This window comes from Pteropus alecto, unplaced genomic scaffold (genome assembly GCF_000325575.1).
Source record: "Pteropus alecto unplaced genomic scaffold, ASM32557v1 scaffold46, whole genome shotgun sequence".
NCBI classification, from domain to species: domain Eukaryota; kingdom Metazoa; phylum Chordata; class Mammalia; order Chiroptera; family Pteropodidae; genus Pteropus; species Pteropus alecto.
In genome coordinates this window covers 394172-412751 of record NW_006439231.1, presented here as the reverse complement: position 1 = coordinate 412751, position 18580 = coordinate 394172, and the positions used below count along the sequence as shown (strand labels likewise).

The window sequence follows — 18580 nt, the reverse complement described above, 5'->3', positions numbered from 1 at the left end:
TTTACCTCAGTTATTGTATTCTTCAGTTCTGATTGGTTCTTTTTTTCTTTTTTTCTTTTGTATTTTCTAACTCTTTGTTAATGTTTTCACTGTATTCCTCTATTCTTCTGTCACATTTAGTGAACATTCTTATGACCATTATACTGAATATTTTATCAGGCAAATTACTTATCTTTGTTTCTTTAGCATTTACCCCCCTACACTCACCCAGGGTTTTATTTGTACTTTCATTTGGAACACACTCCTTTGTCTCTTCATTTGTTTCACTTTCTGAATTTCTTTCTATAAATTAGATGAAACAGTAACCTCTCCTAAACTTGGTAGAGTGGCCTTAAATAGGAACAACCTCTGTGAAGGCTACATGTTCTGGGTAGCTTTGGCAGGCTGGTTAGAGCCAAAGTGGTTGCTCGAGGCACTAGGGGTGCCCTAGCAGGTAGGCTAGTCAGAGTTGGGGCAGACATGGGCCAGGTTTCCCAGAGTGCACAGCTCCAGGGACACCTTGGCTGGTGAGGTTTGGAGCAGCCAGGGGCACGTGGCTACAGTGATGCAATGGCAGCTTGGCTGCTAGAGCCTGGAGTAGGTATGGGGCAGGTGGCCTAGGGCATGCTGTGGTGGCCTTGGAGGTTGACTAGAGCACTTGAACCATATTCCCGCCCATGTTGTCTATGTGCAGAGGGAACATACAAAATGGGGCTCATTGGCACCTCCAGTCTCAAAGAATTCTCACAGAGTCTGGAGAGTTCTTGTGGTTCCCCAACCTTTTCTATGCAGTCCCTCTCTATCTTATTTGTTGTGCAGAAGCAACAAATAAGATAGAGAGGAACTGCATAGGGTTCAATCAACTAAGGGTTCAATCAACCCTTAGTTGTTCTCTAGGAGAAATTGCTCTACATGTAGGTGTATAGTCAATGTGTTCATGGGAAGGTGTGAATTCAGGATCTCATGCCAACATCTTAGATCCCTCTCCTTAAATCTCTTTTTATAGGCTGGTGAATCAATGTAACTAATGAATCTGGTATTAATGTCTTGAATTTCTATGAACTAGCCCCAAGATTCTTATTTATAATCCAGAAATGTACTTATATAGTTAGAGTGACCATATTTCTGATTTGTTTATATGTGCCACCTTTTGCTGTAAAATTATATTACAAAATGGATGTCCTAGTAGAATGTGCTATGTATAACTGGCTCTGAGGGGCCCTCATCATCACCTCACCGAGTCCCCCAGGGAGCACCAGCTCCACAGTGAGTTATAGCTGGGCTTTCTATAGCAAAGATCTGGTCACCCTCTTGAGCAGCTTAGTCCAAACTATATAAAGTTCCTGGTGAAGTTATGTTCACCTGGAATTGTTTCAGAATTATTTTGACTTGTGGTCCCTGATCCTTGTCAGGTTTCAAATTTTATTACTTTCTGTACTAGAAAAATTCCTGATTGCTCAATGTACTTTCTACACCAACCCTCACCCAACGTCCCCCCCCCCGCCGCCCCCCGCAAAATAAATATGTTAAGAGCCAAAAGTTTCATGAATATCAGTCCAAACCTCATATTCGTCTCCCCCATCCCGACTGGTCCTTTTGTTTTAAATTGTCTTTTTTTTCTTTCTCGCTAGAACATAATGACTTAACCCTCTAAAAAATTTTTACTTTCTTATCCTAACCATTTCATGCTTTTTTTCTTTAACAAAATTGAGATATAATTGGCATATAACATTTTTTTAAGTTTAAGGTGTTTGTACTGAGTTGATTTATTTATATATTGCAACAAAATTATTAGCATTAGCAAACACCTCCCATAGGCCATATAATTATCTTTTTCATATATATATATGTGTGTGTTATGAGAACATTTAAGATCTAGTCTCTAGAAACTTTCAAGTATATAATATTGTTGACTATAATCACTAGGCTGTGCATTTTATCTCTAGAACTTAATCATTTCACATTGCAAGTTTGTACTCTTTGACTAACATTTTCTTAATTTCCTCAACCCCTTTTTACAAGACCATGGTAACCACCATTCTACCCTCTGTTTCTATGAGTTTGCCTTTTTTAGTTTCCACATATAAGTGATATCATATATTATTTGTCTTTCAGTGTGACTTATCTCACTTAGCATAATACTGTAAAGGTCCATCTATGTTGTCCCAAATGGCAAAATTCTCTTCTTTCTCATTGTTGAATAATATTCTCGTGTGTGTGTATGTGTGTGTATGTGTGTGTATGTGTGTGTGTGGTGTATTTCACATCTTCTTTATCCATTCATCTGTTGACAGACAAATTGTTTCCATTTATTGGCAATTGTGAATAATGCTGCAATAAACATGGTATTGTGTATATATTTTTGATATCCTGTTTTTCTTACCTTTGGATAGACACCCAAAAGTGAGTTTATTGGATCATATGGTAGCTCTATTTTTAATTTCTTGAGGAACCTTCATACTGATTTCCATAATAGCTGCACCAAATTTACACTCCTACCAACATCGCACAAGGATTCTTGTAGATCACTGAATTTCCTTAAAACAGCTATTTTGATTTTTTTTTAAATCAGGTAAATCATCTCTTTTTTTTTAATCAGGTAAATGCATCTGTATTAGGTTACTAGAGGATTGTTGTAACATTTGCTGATTTCACATTTTCTTGCATTTTCATGTTCTTTGGAATTTTGTGTTGCTTTTTTTGCATTTGAATGAGCAGTCACCTACTTCAATCTCTACTACTTTCAGGGTTGAAATGCCTTTTGTCAGTTCTGCTATAGATAAGGCTTTCTCAGACCTTGTACGAACATATCTGTTCCATGCTTCTTGCTCCTTCTTACAGAATTCTTTAGCCTGTATGTCTTTTCTACATCCTACAGAACACCAGGCTATATGCTGATAGCCTCCTTTTTGTTTTCCTGAAGGTGGTGCTACAGCTCAAGTTCCCCGCCAGCAAACACTTGCCTGCTTTCTACTCATGCTCCCTAGACTTCTATCAAATCTTGCTCTTTCTGCTGTCCTTGGGGCGTGTACAGAGAGCTGGCAACAGGGGGAAAGAAGTGTGGGTTTGAAACACAGTGCACTGTTGGTGCCCACAGGCCAGTTGGGAAGATCTGCAGGAGAAGTTTTCTTCATGGTTTGTTGTCAGGTTTCTTCATGGAGTCCAGAATGCAGTCGGGAAAAACCATGTCACTTTAATGCCCCTCCTGGGAATCTTATATGCCACTCTTTTAATCTGCCCCCTTCCACCAGTCACTGAGCTCTTAATTTAGTAATTGAATGCTGTGTGAGAGAATGAGCCCTTTAGAAGCATCCTGTATAGCTGGGGAAGCTGGGCAACTCCTCGCTGGCTCTCACTTTCTCCTGCAGGAGAAATCAGGTCTTTTAGCCCTAAACGGTGCTGCCTTAGAGGAAGCGTGATGCTGGCAAAGTCAAGCTTTCATCTTACCCACACGAATGCATTCACACTTCTTTGGAAACCTGGACCTCCACAAAGGCTCTCTGATCCATAGGTGACTGCCCAAGTCATAGTACTGTAGGTGCTCCTAGACTGAAGCCATGAGGGGCTAGAACCAATTAATAATCTCCTGTAGGTATCACAACCAGTACTGGAGTCTTTCTGCCTATTACCTAGTGCACAGGTGGGAAAGACTTTTTCTGGGTCCCTTGGCATATGATACTGGATTCCCAAACTTTCACAGAGGTACTTTTGTTCATGGATAGATGCCAAATTTTTGTTGTTGAAGAGGGACAAAAACAAAGATGTTTATGCTTACTTATGCCTGATTGAGTCATCACTCCTGAGGTATTATGATCCACTCCCATGGGATGTTCTCTAGCAGTATAGTAGCATTATGTTTTTCCTTTACTGTAATATTTTTTCACATGGTTTTTATTACTTGCTTATATTCTAACTTTCCAAGTAGAACATCTGGCGTGTGGGCCAAAACTATGTCTATTCTGCTTCTCTGGATACCCTGAAATGTGCTAGTTACTTAAAAATTATTCTTTGGATTAATTGCTAATACATTCTTATGCATTGAATAATAAAGGCCTTAATTTAACTGATGCTATTTCCAAAGTCTCCCAAGTATAACACTTTATTCTGTAATGATAATGAAATTTGGGTTCTTGTAATAGATAGAAATATATGATTATCTAATTGGCAGGCCCTTTACCCAGATTCTCACCTCTCTATCATTGTGACCAGACATTCTAAATGAATAACACAGAATTATTCCTATTGAAAATGCAAAGTAAACAAAGCAAAACAGCCATGAATAGGTTTACCTTAGGCAGGGGTTTAGCGGGTTTGCAATGAAGTCCTCCAACATATTCAAAATGTGGCAAGAGTGGGTGTGGATATTCCATATCCCAATTAGTTCGAATGAGCCACATTTCAGCTTTCTTCATTGTTTCATACAATGTAGTGGGTCTTCCTGAAGGGAAAGGAAACAAATAAAAGGCAGAGAAAATGAGAATGTTGTAATAAGTATTTACCAGATAATTTTCTGAAAGGAATAATGCAATAATGTAGTCAAAGATGTTTAAAGTGTCTATTTGATAATACGATATACGTATTCAATGTACATGGTATATACATATATATATATATTTCATATATATAAACAACATACATATGACAAAACGTAAGTCTTTCTAAAATCACATCAGTACATTTGTAATCATAAAAAGTGATTAAAATTAATACATTCTAGAATTAAACATGCATTTGTTTACTCTCTAAGCTATAAAACTAACAGATGCAAATGTAAATAAAGATTTCAACTCCTCAATCAATTAACGCTACCATAACCGTGGAAATAGTTTTCTCTAGAGTACTTAGTCTAAATTCCATAATTTAGCAAGCTATTCTCTTGATCCTAGATTTTCAAAATAAACTATTAGATTTTGAGACTGTGGCTCAATTCCTTATGTTATTATTGCATTTGGTTCATGTTAGCAGCTTAATAATATTTGTACATTAATAAAAATGTTTGCAAATAACAGCAGGAAAATTTTCATAAAGTATGGTAATATATGTGCTCACTCTTAATTTTGGTCATTTTGTCTTTAATAAAGGAACAGTTTTTATAAAATATACTTTAATTGCTTATATATCCACTCTTTGACAAAATCTTAGGTCTTTAAACAGATTAGTTGTACTTAGTGAAGGAATGTGAAATAGAAAGCTTAAATTATAGGTTTTTGAGTCTGGAATTAAGTCACTATATCTCTCTAATGTGAAGGAATCCCTCAGGTACTATGGCAAAATAGTTTAGTTTTTAAATAAAACTAAACTACACAAGAGGAAACAATTCCTCAATGATCCTATAATTTGAGCATTTCCATAATATTTATGAGACTGAGAAATCATTTTATAATTTTACTTCATTTCACTTATAAAAGATAAATTTCTCTGATTTAATATTTATACAGACTTGCCTTCCAAGGCACTAGGAAAGTAACAACTTCATGCTAATACCTAAAAACATGACTTACCTAGTACTTTGCTGTAAAACTGATTCCACTTCTTCTCATCAAGTGCTTGAAACCAGAAGTCAAAATAAAGCACATATAACATATTTTTTACCCTCTCCATGAATGTCATTTTATCTGTTAATTGTGACATGGTAACGGGTACGTAGGATGGAGGGAGTGGAAGTTCTCCAATATGCTTTTCAAATGCAAAGCCAAAAGAGAAGCGGAGACTGTATACTAAAGGTATTTTAAGCATCTCAGCCAGTAGCTCACCACAAGGTCCAATGGCATCAGCAAGAACGACATCAAACCTTGATTCTTGTAGTTTTGTCATAAGTTTCTTGTTCAAAACGGTATCTTCACAGAGCTTTCTAAGAGACTCATAATATTCATTAAGTAATTCTTGCATTTGTAAAAGATATGTCCAAAATGTCTCTTTTGGCATATCATATATCCATTTATTGAGCGTATTCTTTAAAAGATGCAAAAAATGATCTTTTTCAAAAGATGTAGGATAAATCTCAAATTTAATAGCAGATGATTCATTGGGATTAATAAGAATGGAAACTGAAGATGTCAGAACAACCACTTCATGACCTCTCTGGACAAGTTCATCCAGGATTACCTTTATATTGATCCAATGGCTATATTCTGTGGGCCACACCAGCACCTTTCCACAACTCCTTGGGCTAAAATAACAACTCAGCTGTAGCAGCAGAAGAACTGAAACCCATTTCTTAGACATCCTGGTGGATTGCAAAGCTTCTTTTCAAATTGCTATTTCTTTCAAAGTTTATGCTTATATTCAAGGAGAAATCAATCAGAAAGTTAAAATGTGACTTTCAAAGTAAATATATGAGTACTCAGAGTATTTTTTATGACAAGTAGAAAAAACAAAATAGATGACCTCTTTTTTTATACAAACATGTTTAAAGTCAGTAAGTGCTATCATTCAGCTAAGAGTTGACCTTTCATGTGCAGTACCCCTGTATTGTGTAATTATAGACACATGACAGAACTATAGGAAATGAGAGGTGACTGTGCCTGTGTTATCTTTCCCTGAAGCAATAGAGATGAAGCTCTTATACAACTGACTTGGAATTTCCTGGATAATGGCTTAAAATATTTTATTAAAAAAAAAACAACAACAAACTATTGACCTATAATTCACACACTATTCAATTGATGAGTTTAAAATGTACAAATCAATGGTTCATAGTATTGTCACAGAATTGTGCTGCCACTGTGATGCTCATATGAAGAGCATGTTTATACCCCAATAGAAACATTTACCCTTTATATGGAACTCTCTAACCTCTGACTTCTCAAGCCCTATCCAATCATTAATCTAGTTTGTATCTCTATAGAAATAGAGCATTTCCTGTAAATAGAATTATGGAATATGTGGTCTTTCATGACTAGTTTCTTTCAAATAGCATAATATTTTAAAGAGACGTTTATATCGTAGCATATATCAAACTTTATTCCTTTTTATTGCCATATAATATTGCATTATACGAATATACCACATTTTGTTTATTCATACATCATTTGATAGACAGTTTTCCCTAAATTTTTGGCTATTATGAATAATGTTTTTTTTAACATTCATGTGCAAATTGTGAGTGAACATACTTTCCTTTCTCTTGGGTATATACCTAGAAGTAGAACTACTTCATCATATGATAACTCTGTTTAATCACTGAGAAATTGGCAGGTTTTCCAAAGTGGCTGCACCATTTTCCATTTTTTTCCACTATATGATGGTTTCAATTTTTTCATATCTCTGCCAACACATATTATTATTTTCCTCTTTGATTATAGCCAAGCTATTGAGGACAAAATCATATCTCACTGTGGTTTTTACTTACCATTCTCTGGTGCCTAATGATGTTAAGTAATTTTACATATTCTTGTTGACCATTTATGTATCTTTCTTGGAGAAATGTCTATTCAGGAAGTATTTCTGGGCAAAATACGTGGGTCAGTAAATGTTGTGATTGCCTCCACCCATGACCACATTAAAATTACAACTAAATTATAGCTTAATCAACCTAGAGAACCATCTGAAGACTAGCTGAGCAGAACCCTTATAACTAAGGATTTAAAGAAGAAGACACATTCAGACTGGTAGGAGGGGCAGAGATGCAAAATGGGCTGGTCCCACACTTGCGTGTGGAAGTAGAGCACTGGGAGGGATATCTCCGTGAAGAGCAAAGGGCCCTAGACCCACAACAAACTCTCCAGCCCAGGGTTCCAGTACCAGAAAGAGGAGTCCCCACAATATCTGGCTGTGAAAATCCATGGAAATTCCATCCGTTGGGGTGAGATGAAAGGTTGCTGGAAACCCATTGTCCTCTTAAAGAGCCTGAGCACAAACTCTCACTTTCAAGCACTCACAGTGGGCTCTGACAGAGGGATGGAGAATAAGGAAACACCAGAGATATACAGGAAAAGACTGAGTTGTGTGGCTTCAGGATGAGGGTTGGAGGGACAGCTGCCATTTATTCCTGTGTTGAACTCTCCTCCCACATGGCCAAATCTGCATCTGCTTTGGCCTGATGAGCTCTGCTTGCTCTACTCTGGTACCTCCCTGGGACCTCGCCCCACCCAACTCTCTCACTGCTAGAGGCACTTACCACAGCTAGGCAACCAGACCTGCTCTGAACACCGCTGAAAGCTCTTTCAAAGCAAAAAGCTAACTTCAGCTTGCATACCTTCAAAGATACTTTCAGAAGTGGGCAACCAGCCCTGGCCCAAACAGCAGTCTTTCCTGGGAAAATCTTGAGAGTCTGTGGGCCAGAGGCATGCAGTGGGTGGCCTTGGTGTACTCTGAGACTTTGGTGAGTGGCCACAGTCTCAGCCCTGGTACCAAACCTGAATCTGCATTAACCTGGTGAACACTACCCACTCCATCCTGGTGACTCACTGGAATAATGCCTCACTGAACTCACCTACTGCCCTAGTCTCTTTTAATTGCTGAGCCTTATGGGGAGCTAGTAGGTGACCTCAGGTTTAGGGATACTCTGAATCTTTTGCTGAGCTGCCCCAGGTCCGGTACTGGTGACAGCCAGCCTTGGTTCACAAAGTGGCTTGCTCATGCACCTCCTGGTTCAACTCAGTCAGTGACTAAATGCAGGTAGCTCCTACTAGGTATCCCTTATCTGGTCACAGACAGCGACTGACCTTGGCTTGCATGAGAGCTCCTTCCAGACGGTCCCTGACCCAACACACCCAGGGGTCAGCTTCATACCACAGCAGAGCACTACCTGATTAGCCCCACAAGTGGTACACTCAAAGGGTGGTCTCAACAGGCACATGAGTCTACTGAGCCAAATCCTACTTCATGAGGTCAGCCCACATACAGAGGCTCATATGCTGTAGGTGTGGCCAAGCCTCACAGCCCATAACCCTGAGAGTCAATTCTAATAATCAAGGCTCAACAACAGCAGGAGGGCGCACACAGCCCACACAAGGAACACTCCTTGAGCACCCGGCACAGATAACTTAGGGAGACTGTGTCACTGGGACAGAGGACATCTACTACATAAGGCCACCTGGCCAAGTCTAGGAGATGTAGCAGCTCTACCTAATACATAGAAATGAACACAGAGAGGCAGCCAAAATGAGGAAACAAAGAAACATGTCCCAAATGAAAAAAATGAGAGAAAACTCCAGAAAAGAACTAAATGAAATATAGGCAAGTGACCTACCAGCTACAGAGTTTAAAGCACTGCTCAAGGATGCTCAAGAAACTTAGGGAGAACTTTAAGAAAGAGATAGCAAGCATAAGAAAGGACATAGAAACTATAAAAAAAAGACTACAGCAACAGAAGTGAAAAATACAATAACTGAAATAAAGACTACACCAGAAAGAATCAACAATAGATTAGATGAAGCAGAGGATTGAATCAGCTATTTGGAAGACATGGTAACAGAAAACGCCCAACTGGAACAGCAAAACAAACAAACAAACAAACAAACAAATAAATAAAATGAGGACAGTTTAAGAGACTTCTGGAATAATATCAAGCATACTAACATCTGCATCATAGGGGTAGCAGAGGAAAACAGAGAGCAAGGGATTGAGAACATATTTAAAGAAATAATGATAGAAAACTTTTTTTAACCTGGCAAGGGAAATAGACATGCAAGTTCAGGAAGTGCAGAGTCCCAAACAAGAGTGACCCAAACAGACCCACACCAAGATACATCATAATTAAAATGGCAAAGGCTAAAGACAAAGAGAATCCTAACAGAAGCCAGAGAAAGGCAGCTAGTTACTTACAAGGGTACTCCCGTGAAAAGGTCAGCTGATTTTTCAACAGAAATTTGCAGGCCAGAAGGGACTGGCAATAAATATTTAAAATGATGAAAAGAAAGGACTTATAACCAAGACTACTCTACCTAGTAAGGCTATCAATTAAAATGGAAGGTGAGATAAAGAGCTTCCTAGACAAGAAAAAGCTAAAGAAATTTATCACCAGCAAGCCAGTATTACAAGAAATGTCAAGGGGACTTCTGTAAAAAGAAGAGGGGGGAAAAAAACCATAAATATAAATAATAAAATGGCAATAACTATGTACCTATCAATAATCATTTTAAATGTAAATGGATTAAATGCTCTAATCAAAAGACATAGAATAGCTGAATGAATAAGAAAACAAGACTCATACATATGCTGTCCACAAGAGACTCTTTTCAGATCAAATGACACACACAAACTGAAAGTAGAGGGTTGGAAAAAGATATTTTGTGCAAATAGAAATGAAAAAAAATCTGGGTAGCAATATTTATATCAGACAAGATAGACTTTAAAACAAAGGCTATGATAAGAGATAAAGAAGGACACTACATAATGAAGATATAATCCGAATAAACATTTATATACCCAACATAGGAGCACCTATCTATATAAAGCAAATATTGATGGACAGAAAGGAAGACATCAACAGTAATATAGTCATAGTAGGGATTTTTAATACCCCATTATCACCAATGGTCAGATCTTCCAGATAGAAAATCAACAAGGAAATAGCAGCCTTAAAGGACACACTAGACCAGATAGATTTAATTGATATTTTTAGAGCATTTCACCCCAAAGCAGCAGAATATACATTCTTCTCATATGCACGTGAAATGTTTTTCAAGATAGCCCACATGTTAGGCCACAAAACAAGTCTCCACAAATTTAAGAACATTGAAATCATACCAATCATCTTCTCTGATCACAATGGTATGAAACTAGAAATCGATTACAAAAAGAAAGTGGAAAAATACACAGACATGTGAAGGCTAAATAACAGGCTGCTTAATAGCAAATGTGTTAACAATGAGTTCAAGGAAGAAATCAAAATATACCTTGAGACAAATGAAAATGAAACTCAATAGCTCAAAATCTGTGATACACAGTGAAAACAGTCCTGAGAGTGAAATTCATAACAATACAGGCCTACCTAGAGAAACAAGAAAAATCTCAAACAATCTAAACTTACACTTAAAAAAATTAGAAAAAAACCCCAAACAAACAGGAAACTAAGCCCAAAGTGAGTAGAAGAAATAAGTGATAAAATGAAAGTAGAAATAAATAAAATAGTATTAAAAAAATACACATGATAAGTAAATGCAAAAGCTGATTCTTTGAAAAGATAAACAAAATTGATAAACTTTTAATCAGACTCATCAAGAAAGAAAAGAGAGAACCCAAATAAATAAAATTAGAAATGAAAGAGAAATGACAATTGACATCACAGAAAAACAAAGCATTAAAAGAAAATGCTATGAGCAATTAATTATATGTCAACCAATCAGACAATCTGGAAGAAATGGATACATTCATGGAAACATACAATCTTCCAAGATGGAGTCAAGAAGAAGCAGACAATCTTTACCTGATTACTATTAATGAAATAAAACCAGTAATCAACAAACTCACAACAAACAAAAATTCAGGATTGTATGGCTTCACGGTTGAATTTTACTCAACATTCAAAGAAGAATTAACACTTATTCTCAACATATTCCAAAAAATTCAGGAGGGAAGGCTCCCAAGTGCATTTTATAGGGCCCCATTACCTTGATTCCTAAACCAGACAAAGGCATTAGAAAAACAGAAAATTATAATCCCTGATGAACATAGTTGCAAAAATTCTCAACAAAATATTAACAAACTGAATTCAGCAATGCATTAAAAAGATCATACACTATGGTCAAGTGGGATTTATTCCTGAGATGCAAGGATGGTTTATTATCCACAAATTAAATAATGTGATACACCACATAAACAAATTGAAAGATAAAAATCATATAATCATATCAATAGATGCAGAAAAATTGTTTGACAAAATCCAGCATCGATTTATAGTAAAAACACTAAGCAAAGTGGGAATAGAGGGCACATACTTTAACTTAATAAAGGCCATATATGACGAATCTACAGCTAACATCATAGTCAACAGGGACAAGCTAAAAGTATTTTCCTTAAGATCAAGAACAAGACACGGATGTCCACTTACACCATTTTTATTCAACATAGTATTGGAAGCCCTAGCTACAACAATCGGAGAAGAAAACAAAACAAAGGGCATCCAAATTAGAAAGGAAGAAGTAAACTTGTCATTATTTGCAGGTGACATGATACTATATATATATAAGAACCCTAAAGATTTCACCAAAAACCTGTCAGAACTGATAAGGAAAAAAAAATGGCATAGATGATAGAGGCTCTGTTCATTCCCCTGGTGACCAAATCAAAGCTGTGACAGAAACAAGGAGCAAACAGCAAGGAATCTAGATGGGATCTAAATGAACAAGCCATACAACTAGAAAGAAAACTAAGAAATCACCCTGCAATGGCAGAAGGTAGGACGGGGCATAAATGTGAGGCTGCCCGGTCCAGAGCAGCAGAGTGGGACAGAAGCCATAGCAGTGGCAGCGGCAGCTGCAGATATCTATTAAATGGGCAGACATAGCCCTTTAAGAGACTTTCACGGTAACAGATCAATTTGCTCTGAGCACCAGGGCCAGTTCAGCTGCGCAAGGGGCACCAAGGACTTTCAGAGAGCCACTGAGTTGTTGGAATGAGAGCCGAGGGGAGACTTGCTCTGTAGAGAAGTGCTGGAGGTATCCATTGTTCCTCTGTTGAGCCCTCCCCCTCCCAGTGTTTGAATTCAGAGCCTTCATAGCTGAGACATCATCAAACTGGAAAATAGAGGTCACTCTGCTCAGAGGAGTCCCTGAAACTCTGCTTCCTCCAACTCACAACCTCACCCCAAAAACACTCAAGAGTGTCCTTGCTTAGACAGGTGCTCCTTGCTGAGCAGTGCCTAGACTCACACTGGTGGCAGCTGGCCTCGGTTTCTGGTGTGGCCTTTTGAGGCAAATATGAGCACAACATCTGTGGATTACTTGCTGAATCTTAACAGGTGGCCTTGGAGAGGCACAAGCTGGGGCTAAATTTAGCCTGCAGCCAAACCCCTCTTAGGTTTGTGCCACTGGACACTTACCACACAGCCACACTAATAAGACCTGAGACTTAAGAGCTTTGCTTAGTGCATAGAAGCAGACACAGAAAGGTAGCCAAAATGGGAAGACAAAGAAGCAGAAACTATATGAGAGAACAGAACAGAGATCCAGAAATAATGGAGTCAAGCAATCTAACAGATGCAGAGTTCAAAACATTGGTTAGAAAGATGATCAATGAACTTAGAGGAAGTGTAGATAAATTCAGTGAGAACTTCAACAAAGAGATAAAAAAAACACATAAAAATGGAAATGGAAATTATGCAAGGGAACCAGTCAGAAATGAAGAACACATTAGCTGAAATGAGAAGTATATTAAATGGAATAAACAGAGTAAATAAAGAAGAGGATCAATTGACCTATACAGAGGATGGGAAAGCCAAGAGCACTAAATCAAAATGGCAAGAAAAAGAAGCCAAGACTATAATAATAATTTAAGGAGCCTATGGGACACTATTAAATGTAAAAACATTTGTGTCATGGGGTCCAGAAAGAAAACAAGATGTTGAAGAGCTATTTAAAGAAATAATGATGGAAAACTTCCCTAACCTGTTGAAGGAAATAGACATAAAACCCCAGGAAGCTCAGAGAGTCCCAAAAATCAGGAACCCAAAGAGGCCCACATGAAGACATATTATAAATAAAACACCAAAGGTTAAATACAAAAAGAGAATCTTAAAAGCAGCAAGAGAAAAGCAGTTAGTTACGTACAAGGGAGCACCCATAAGATTGGCAGCTGGTTTCTCAAAAGAAACCGTGAAGGACAGAAGGGTTTGGCACAAAATATTCGATGTGATAAAAACCCAGAATCTACAACCAAGAATATTTTATCTAGCAAAGCTATCATTTAGAGTTGAAGGACGGATAAAGAGCTTTCCAGACAAAAATAAGCTAAGAGAATTTATCACCACCAAGCCAGTATTACAGGAAATGTTGAAGGGACTTCTTTAAGAAGAAAAAACATGTATCAAAAACAGGAATAAAAAATGGTAATAACTACATTCTTATCAACAAGTATCTCAAATGGAAAAAAGTGAAGTGCCGCAACAAAAAGATAGAGTGGCTGAATGGACAAGAAAACAAGACCCCTATTTATGCTGCCTATGAGAGACTCACTTCAGATTATAAGACACAGTAAAAGAAAGGGGACGTAAAAAGATATTGCCTTGATGGACCTAGAGGGTATTGCACTGAATGAGATGGATTGGATAGAGAAAGACAAATATAGCATGAATTCACGTACATGTGATATCTAAAGAACAAAATAAACAACAACAACAGCAACAAAAGCAGAAATAAACTCATAGATACAGAGAATATTTAGAGAGAAACTAGATGGGAAGGAGTTGAGGGGGGACAAAAAAGGCAAAGGAATTAAAAGGTACAAATGGATAGTTGCAGAATAGACTTGGAAATGTAGAGTGTAGCATGGGGGAGATGGTTAATAATGTAATAAATATGTAAAGAGGAAGATGGGTACTGGATTTAGTGGGATGATCACTGCAAGTTATGTGAATCACTATGCTATACAACTGAAACTGATATATTACTATAATTGAAAAAAAAACTCATTGAATTGTACAATGTAAATACAAGCAACTAATTGTTTATTATATTTCAATAAAAATGAAAAAAAGTCTACCATCATGCTGGTAAAGAACCCAATGTTTGAGTCACTCGTTTCCATACTCCTCTTTATGCTGTTGACCCTTAATCTATTTCTCTTGCTGTTTGTTGAGATTGAGACCTTGTGTTATCCAAATGGCTACTTTTTAAAAACTAACTTTAAATTTTTTTCAATTACGGTTGTACAATATTATTAGTTTCAAGTGTTCAGCATAGTGATTAGACATTTATATAACTTATAAAGTGTTCACCCCAATAAATCTACTACACCATGTGATATCATACATAGTTATTACAATAATATGACTATATTTCAAATGACTTCTAAAAATCTCCACCTAAGTATGGCTTTGGTTCCTTGAAGTGAATAAATTCAAAAGAGAACACAACACATTTATCTTAAAAAAGCTGTCCTTCCAATTGTTTCCTATTTCAGTAAAAGCCATCAGTATCCAAATAAACATATAACTAATTTTGCAGAGTAGAGATTGGATTAAACATGGCAGTGTGAGAGATGTTCCTAGATCTCTTCCCTTGAAACAGCAATAAGCTGGTCACTTAAAACTCAACAAAAAACACCCAAACTGCATACCAGCACATCTGAGCATAGGATCTGCACATAAGAACTACCACAGGTCAGAACCCCAGCTGTTAGTGGGTGGACTGGGAGAAACAAAGAAGCTGTCTCTCGCAGCCAGAGCTCCCTGTGGGAGGAGGAGGAGAGAAGAAAGAGTGGTGAGTTCCCTGAACAGCCCTGCCTAAGAGTGCTGTGAGCTCCATGTGGACGGCAGCAGGGCCCAATGATCAGGGCAGAAGGCAGAGAAACAGGATGGGGACAGCAGAGAAACAACTGTTGATTTTTACCAGCCGCAGTTACAAAACCAAGGCTGAGCCACAGCCTCCAACCCCCAACCCAGAGGACTCCTCCCGCCGTACCCTCTGAGACGGAACTCCGTGGAGCCCCATGGGAATCTGAGCAAATGCTACCAAAACTGTCACTAACACTGACAGGAACTGACACTGAGGGTAGAGATCATGATTAAACATCTATAAAGGAAAAAAAAAAGACATTATTAAGACTTTATATAGAGCAGAGAGCCAAGAGGCTTAGATGCCATCTACTGGAAACCAAAAGAAAAACCCCTTATTTGCAACAGGCTAGGGACCATTATATAATAAATCTTTCTGGAAAAAAAAAAGCAGAGCACACTTCCATTAATGCCCAGGTGGAGAAATAGTCCATTAAACACCATGAACAACCAAGGTGACAGGCATCTCAGAAAGAAAGAGAAAAATCATTAGAAAATAAGCTTACAGACATAGAAATATGTGACTTAAATGACAGAGAATTTGGGATGGTACTTCTGAAAAAACTCAGTGAGATCCGAAACAAATCATATCAACAATTTTGGAATTGAAAAAAACAACTAGATGAGCAGAATGAGTTCTTTAGCAAGGAGATTGAAACCCTCAAAAAGAACCAAATAGACCTTCTGGAGATAAAGAACACACTGCAAGAGTTGAAAAATGAAATAACAAGCTTGGGAAATAGAATCGACCAAATGGAGGAAAGTATCAGTGATGTCAAAGACAGTAATTCAGAAATAAATCAGAAGCAAGAAGAGAGAAACTAAAGAATGAAAAAATGAAAGAGAAATACAAGAACTGGCTGATACCATCAGGAAAGGAAACATAAGAATATTGAGAATTCTCGAAGGTGAAGAAAAGGAGCAGGGATTAGAAAGCATTTTCAGACATAGTTGAGAATTTCACAAATCTAAGGAATGAGTTGGAACTTGGAATTCAAGGAGTCAATAGAACATCAATTATTTCAGGCCTTCACCAAGACACATCATATTAACATTATCAAAAATCAATGACAAAGACAGAATTCTCAGGGCAGCAAGGGAAAAGAAGATAAAAACTATAAAGAAAAACTCATTAGATTATTGTCAGACTTCTCAGCACAAACCCTATAAGACAGAAAGGAGTGGAATCAAATATTCAAACTATTAAATGAAAGGAACTACCAGCCAAAAATAATGTATCCAGCTAAGTTCTCCTTAGATATGAAGGAGAAATAACAACCTTTCCAGACATACAAAAATTGAGGGAATTCTCCACTACAAGGTCTTCACTACAGGAAATACTGAAAGAGGTCAGCTCACTTAAAACAAAATGAAAAAAAAAAAAAAAGCATAATTATAAGTAAGTTGACTAGCAGGCTGATAAAAGCAGAGGAGTGCAATCTTTACAATGCAAAGGGCATTATAAACTTACAATAAGAAGAGATTTGCTATAGCAAGATAGTAATGAACGTTCAGCATACATAGGGACAAATTGAGACAACAATGACTGAAAAAGAGAGGATTCAAAGATCCATATTCACAAAGGGGAATGGATATAAGGCACATGCAGAAGAAAATGGACAACTGTATATACACAACTATTCTTTTCATATTGTAATGGTAACGACAGGCCAAAGATTTAGAACCAAAGTATATAACATAAAACAAGAAGGACCAGAGGGAAAACCCACAAACGCCAACCAAAATAAAGAAAACAGAAACATGAGGACAAGGAAGCAATGGAAACATGAAACTACCAGAAAGCTAAAGATAAAATGGCTATAAGAAGATCTCATATTTCAATAATCACCCTAAATATAAAAGAACTCACCAATAAAAAAGCACAGAGTTGCAGATTGGGTCAAAAAACAAACCCCAACCATATGCTGCCTCCAGAAGACACATCTCAGTTCCAAAGACAAATATAGACTCAAAGTGAAAGAGTGGAAAATAATATTTCAAACAAATGGCATTCAGAGAAAAGTGGAGTAGCAGTACTAATATTGGACAAAATGGACTTCAAAATCAAAAAGGTAAAGAAAGATATTGAGGGACACTTCATAATGATAAAGGGAATCATGCACCAAGAAGACATAAAACTTATTAATATCTATGCTACCAATCATGGAGCCCCAAAATATGTAAAGCAATTACTAACAGAACTAAAGGGAGAAACAGAACATTCTCAACAATCGAGCACATACTGGGACACAGAGAAAGCCTCAACAAATATAAGAGGGTTGAAATCATACCAACCATATTCTCTGACCATAAGGCTTTCAACCTAGAGATCAACTGCAAAAAGAAATCGGGAAGAACCACAAATACATGGAGATTAAACAACATGCTACTGAAGAATAACTGGGTCAGAGAAGAAATAAAAAGAGAGATTAAGAGATACATAGAAACGAATGATAATAATAGTACAACATATCACAACTTTTAGGACATGGCAAATTTGGTCATAAGAGGAAAATTCATATCATCACAGGCCTACATCTAAAAACAAGAATGAGCCCAAATAAACAATCCAATGCTTCATCTTAAAAAACTAGAAAAGGAAGAGCAAAGAAGCCTAAAGTCAGCAGAAGGAAAGAAATAATCAAAATTAGAGCATAAATAAATAAAATTGAAAACAAAAAAAAAATAGAAAAAATAAATGCAAAAAAGAGCTGGTTCGTTGAGAAGGTTAATAAAATTGACCACCTCCTGGCTAGACTCATTAAAGAAAAAAGAGGAAGGACACAAATAAACAAAATCAGGGATGAAAGAGGGGAAATTACAACAGACACTGTAGAAATACAAAGGATCATACAAGAATACTATGAAAAAGTATATAACACCAAATTTAATAACCTCGAAGAAATGGACCAATATTTAGAAAAATACAATCTTCCTAGACTGAATCAAGAACTGGAAAATCTAAATAGACCTATCAGCGGTATGGAAATTGAAACAATGATCAAAAACCTACCAAAAAGTAAAAGTCCAGGACCAGATGGCTTCACCAGTGAATTCTACCAAACATTCAAAGAAGATTTAATACCTATTCTCCTCAAACTCTTCCAAAAAATTGAAGAGGAGGCAATACTTCTCAACTCATTTTATGAGCTCAATATTACCTTG

The 18580-nt window shown here is 37.1% G+C and overlaps 1 protein-coding gene across 5 annotated transcripts in view; it reads right to left on the bottom strand.

Moving 5' to 3' along the window:
• LOC102878162 (UDP-glucuronosyltransferase 2B31) overlaps nucleotides 1-6204 on the bottom strand; it is an 18694-nt gene extending 12490 nt beyond the window's left edge. For 2 of the 5 annotated variants that reach the window (XM_006916505.1, XM_025050045.1), the window contains exons 1-2: nucleotides 5481-6204; nucleotides 4269-4417 (exon numbers count right to left, since the gene is read on the bottom strand). In XM_006916505.1, the coding sequence (XP_006916567.1) occupies nucleotides 4269-4417; nucleotides 5481-6204 (873 nt within the window). Of the gene's footprint in view, nucleotides 1-4268; nucleotides 4418-5476 lie in introns of all 5 variants that reach the window. The other 3 variants (XM_025050046.1, XM_015592935.1, XM_006916506.1) reach the window with 3 other exon arrangements.
• Between the last annotated feature and the right edge of the window lie 12376 nt (nucleotides 6205-18580).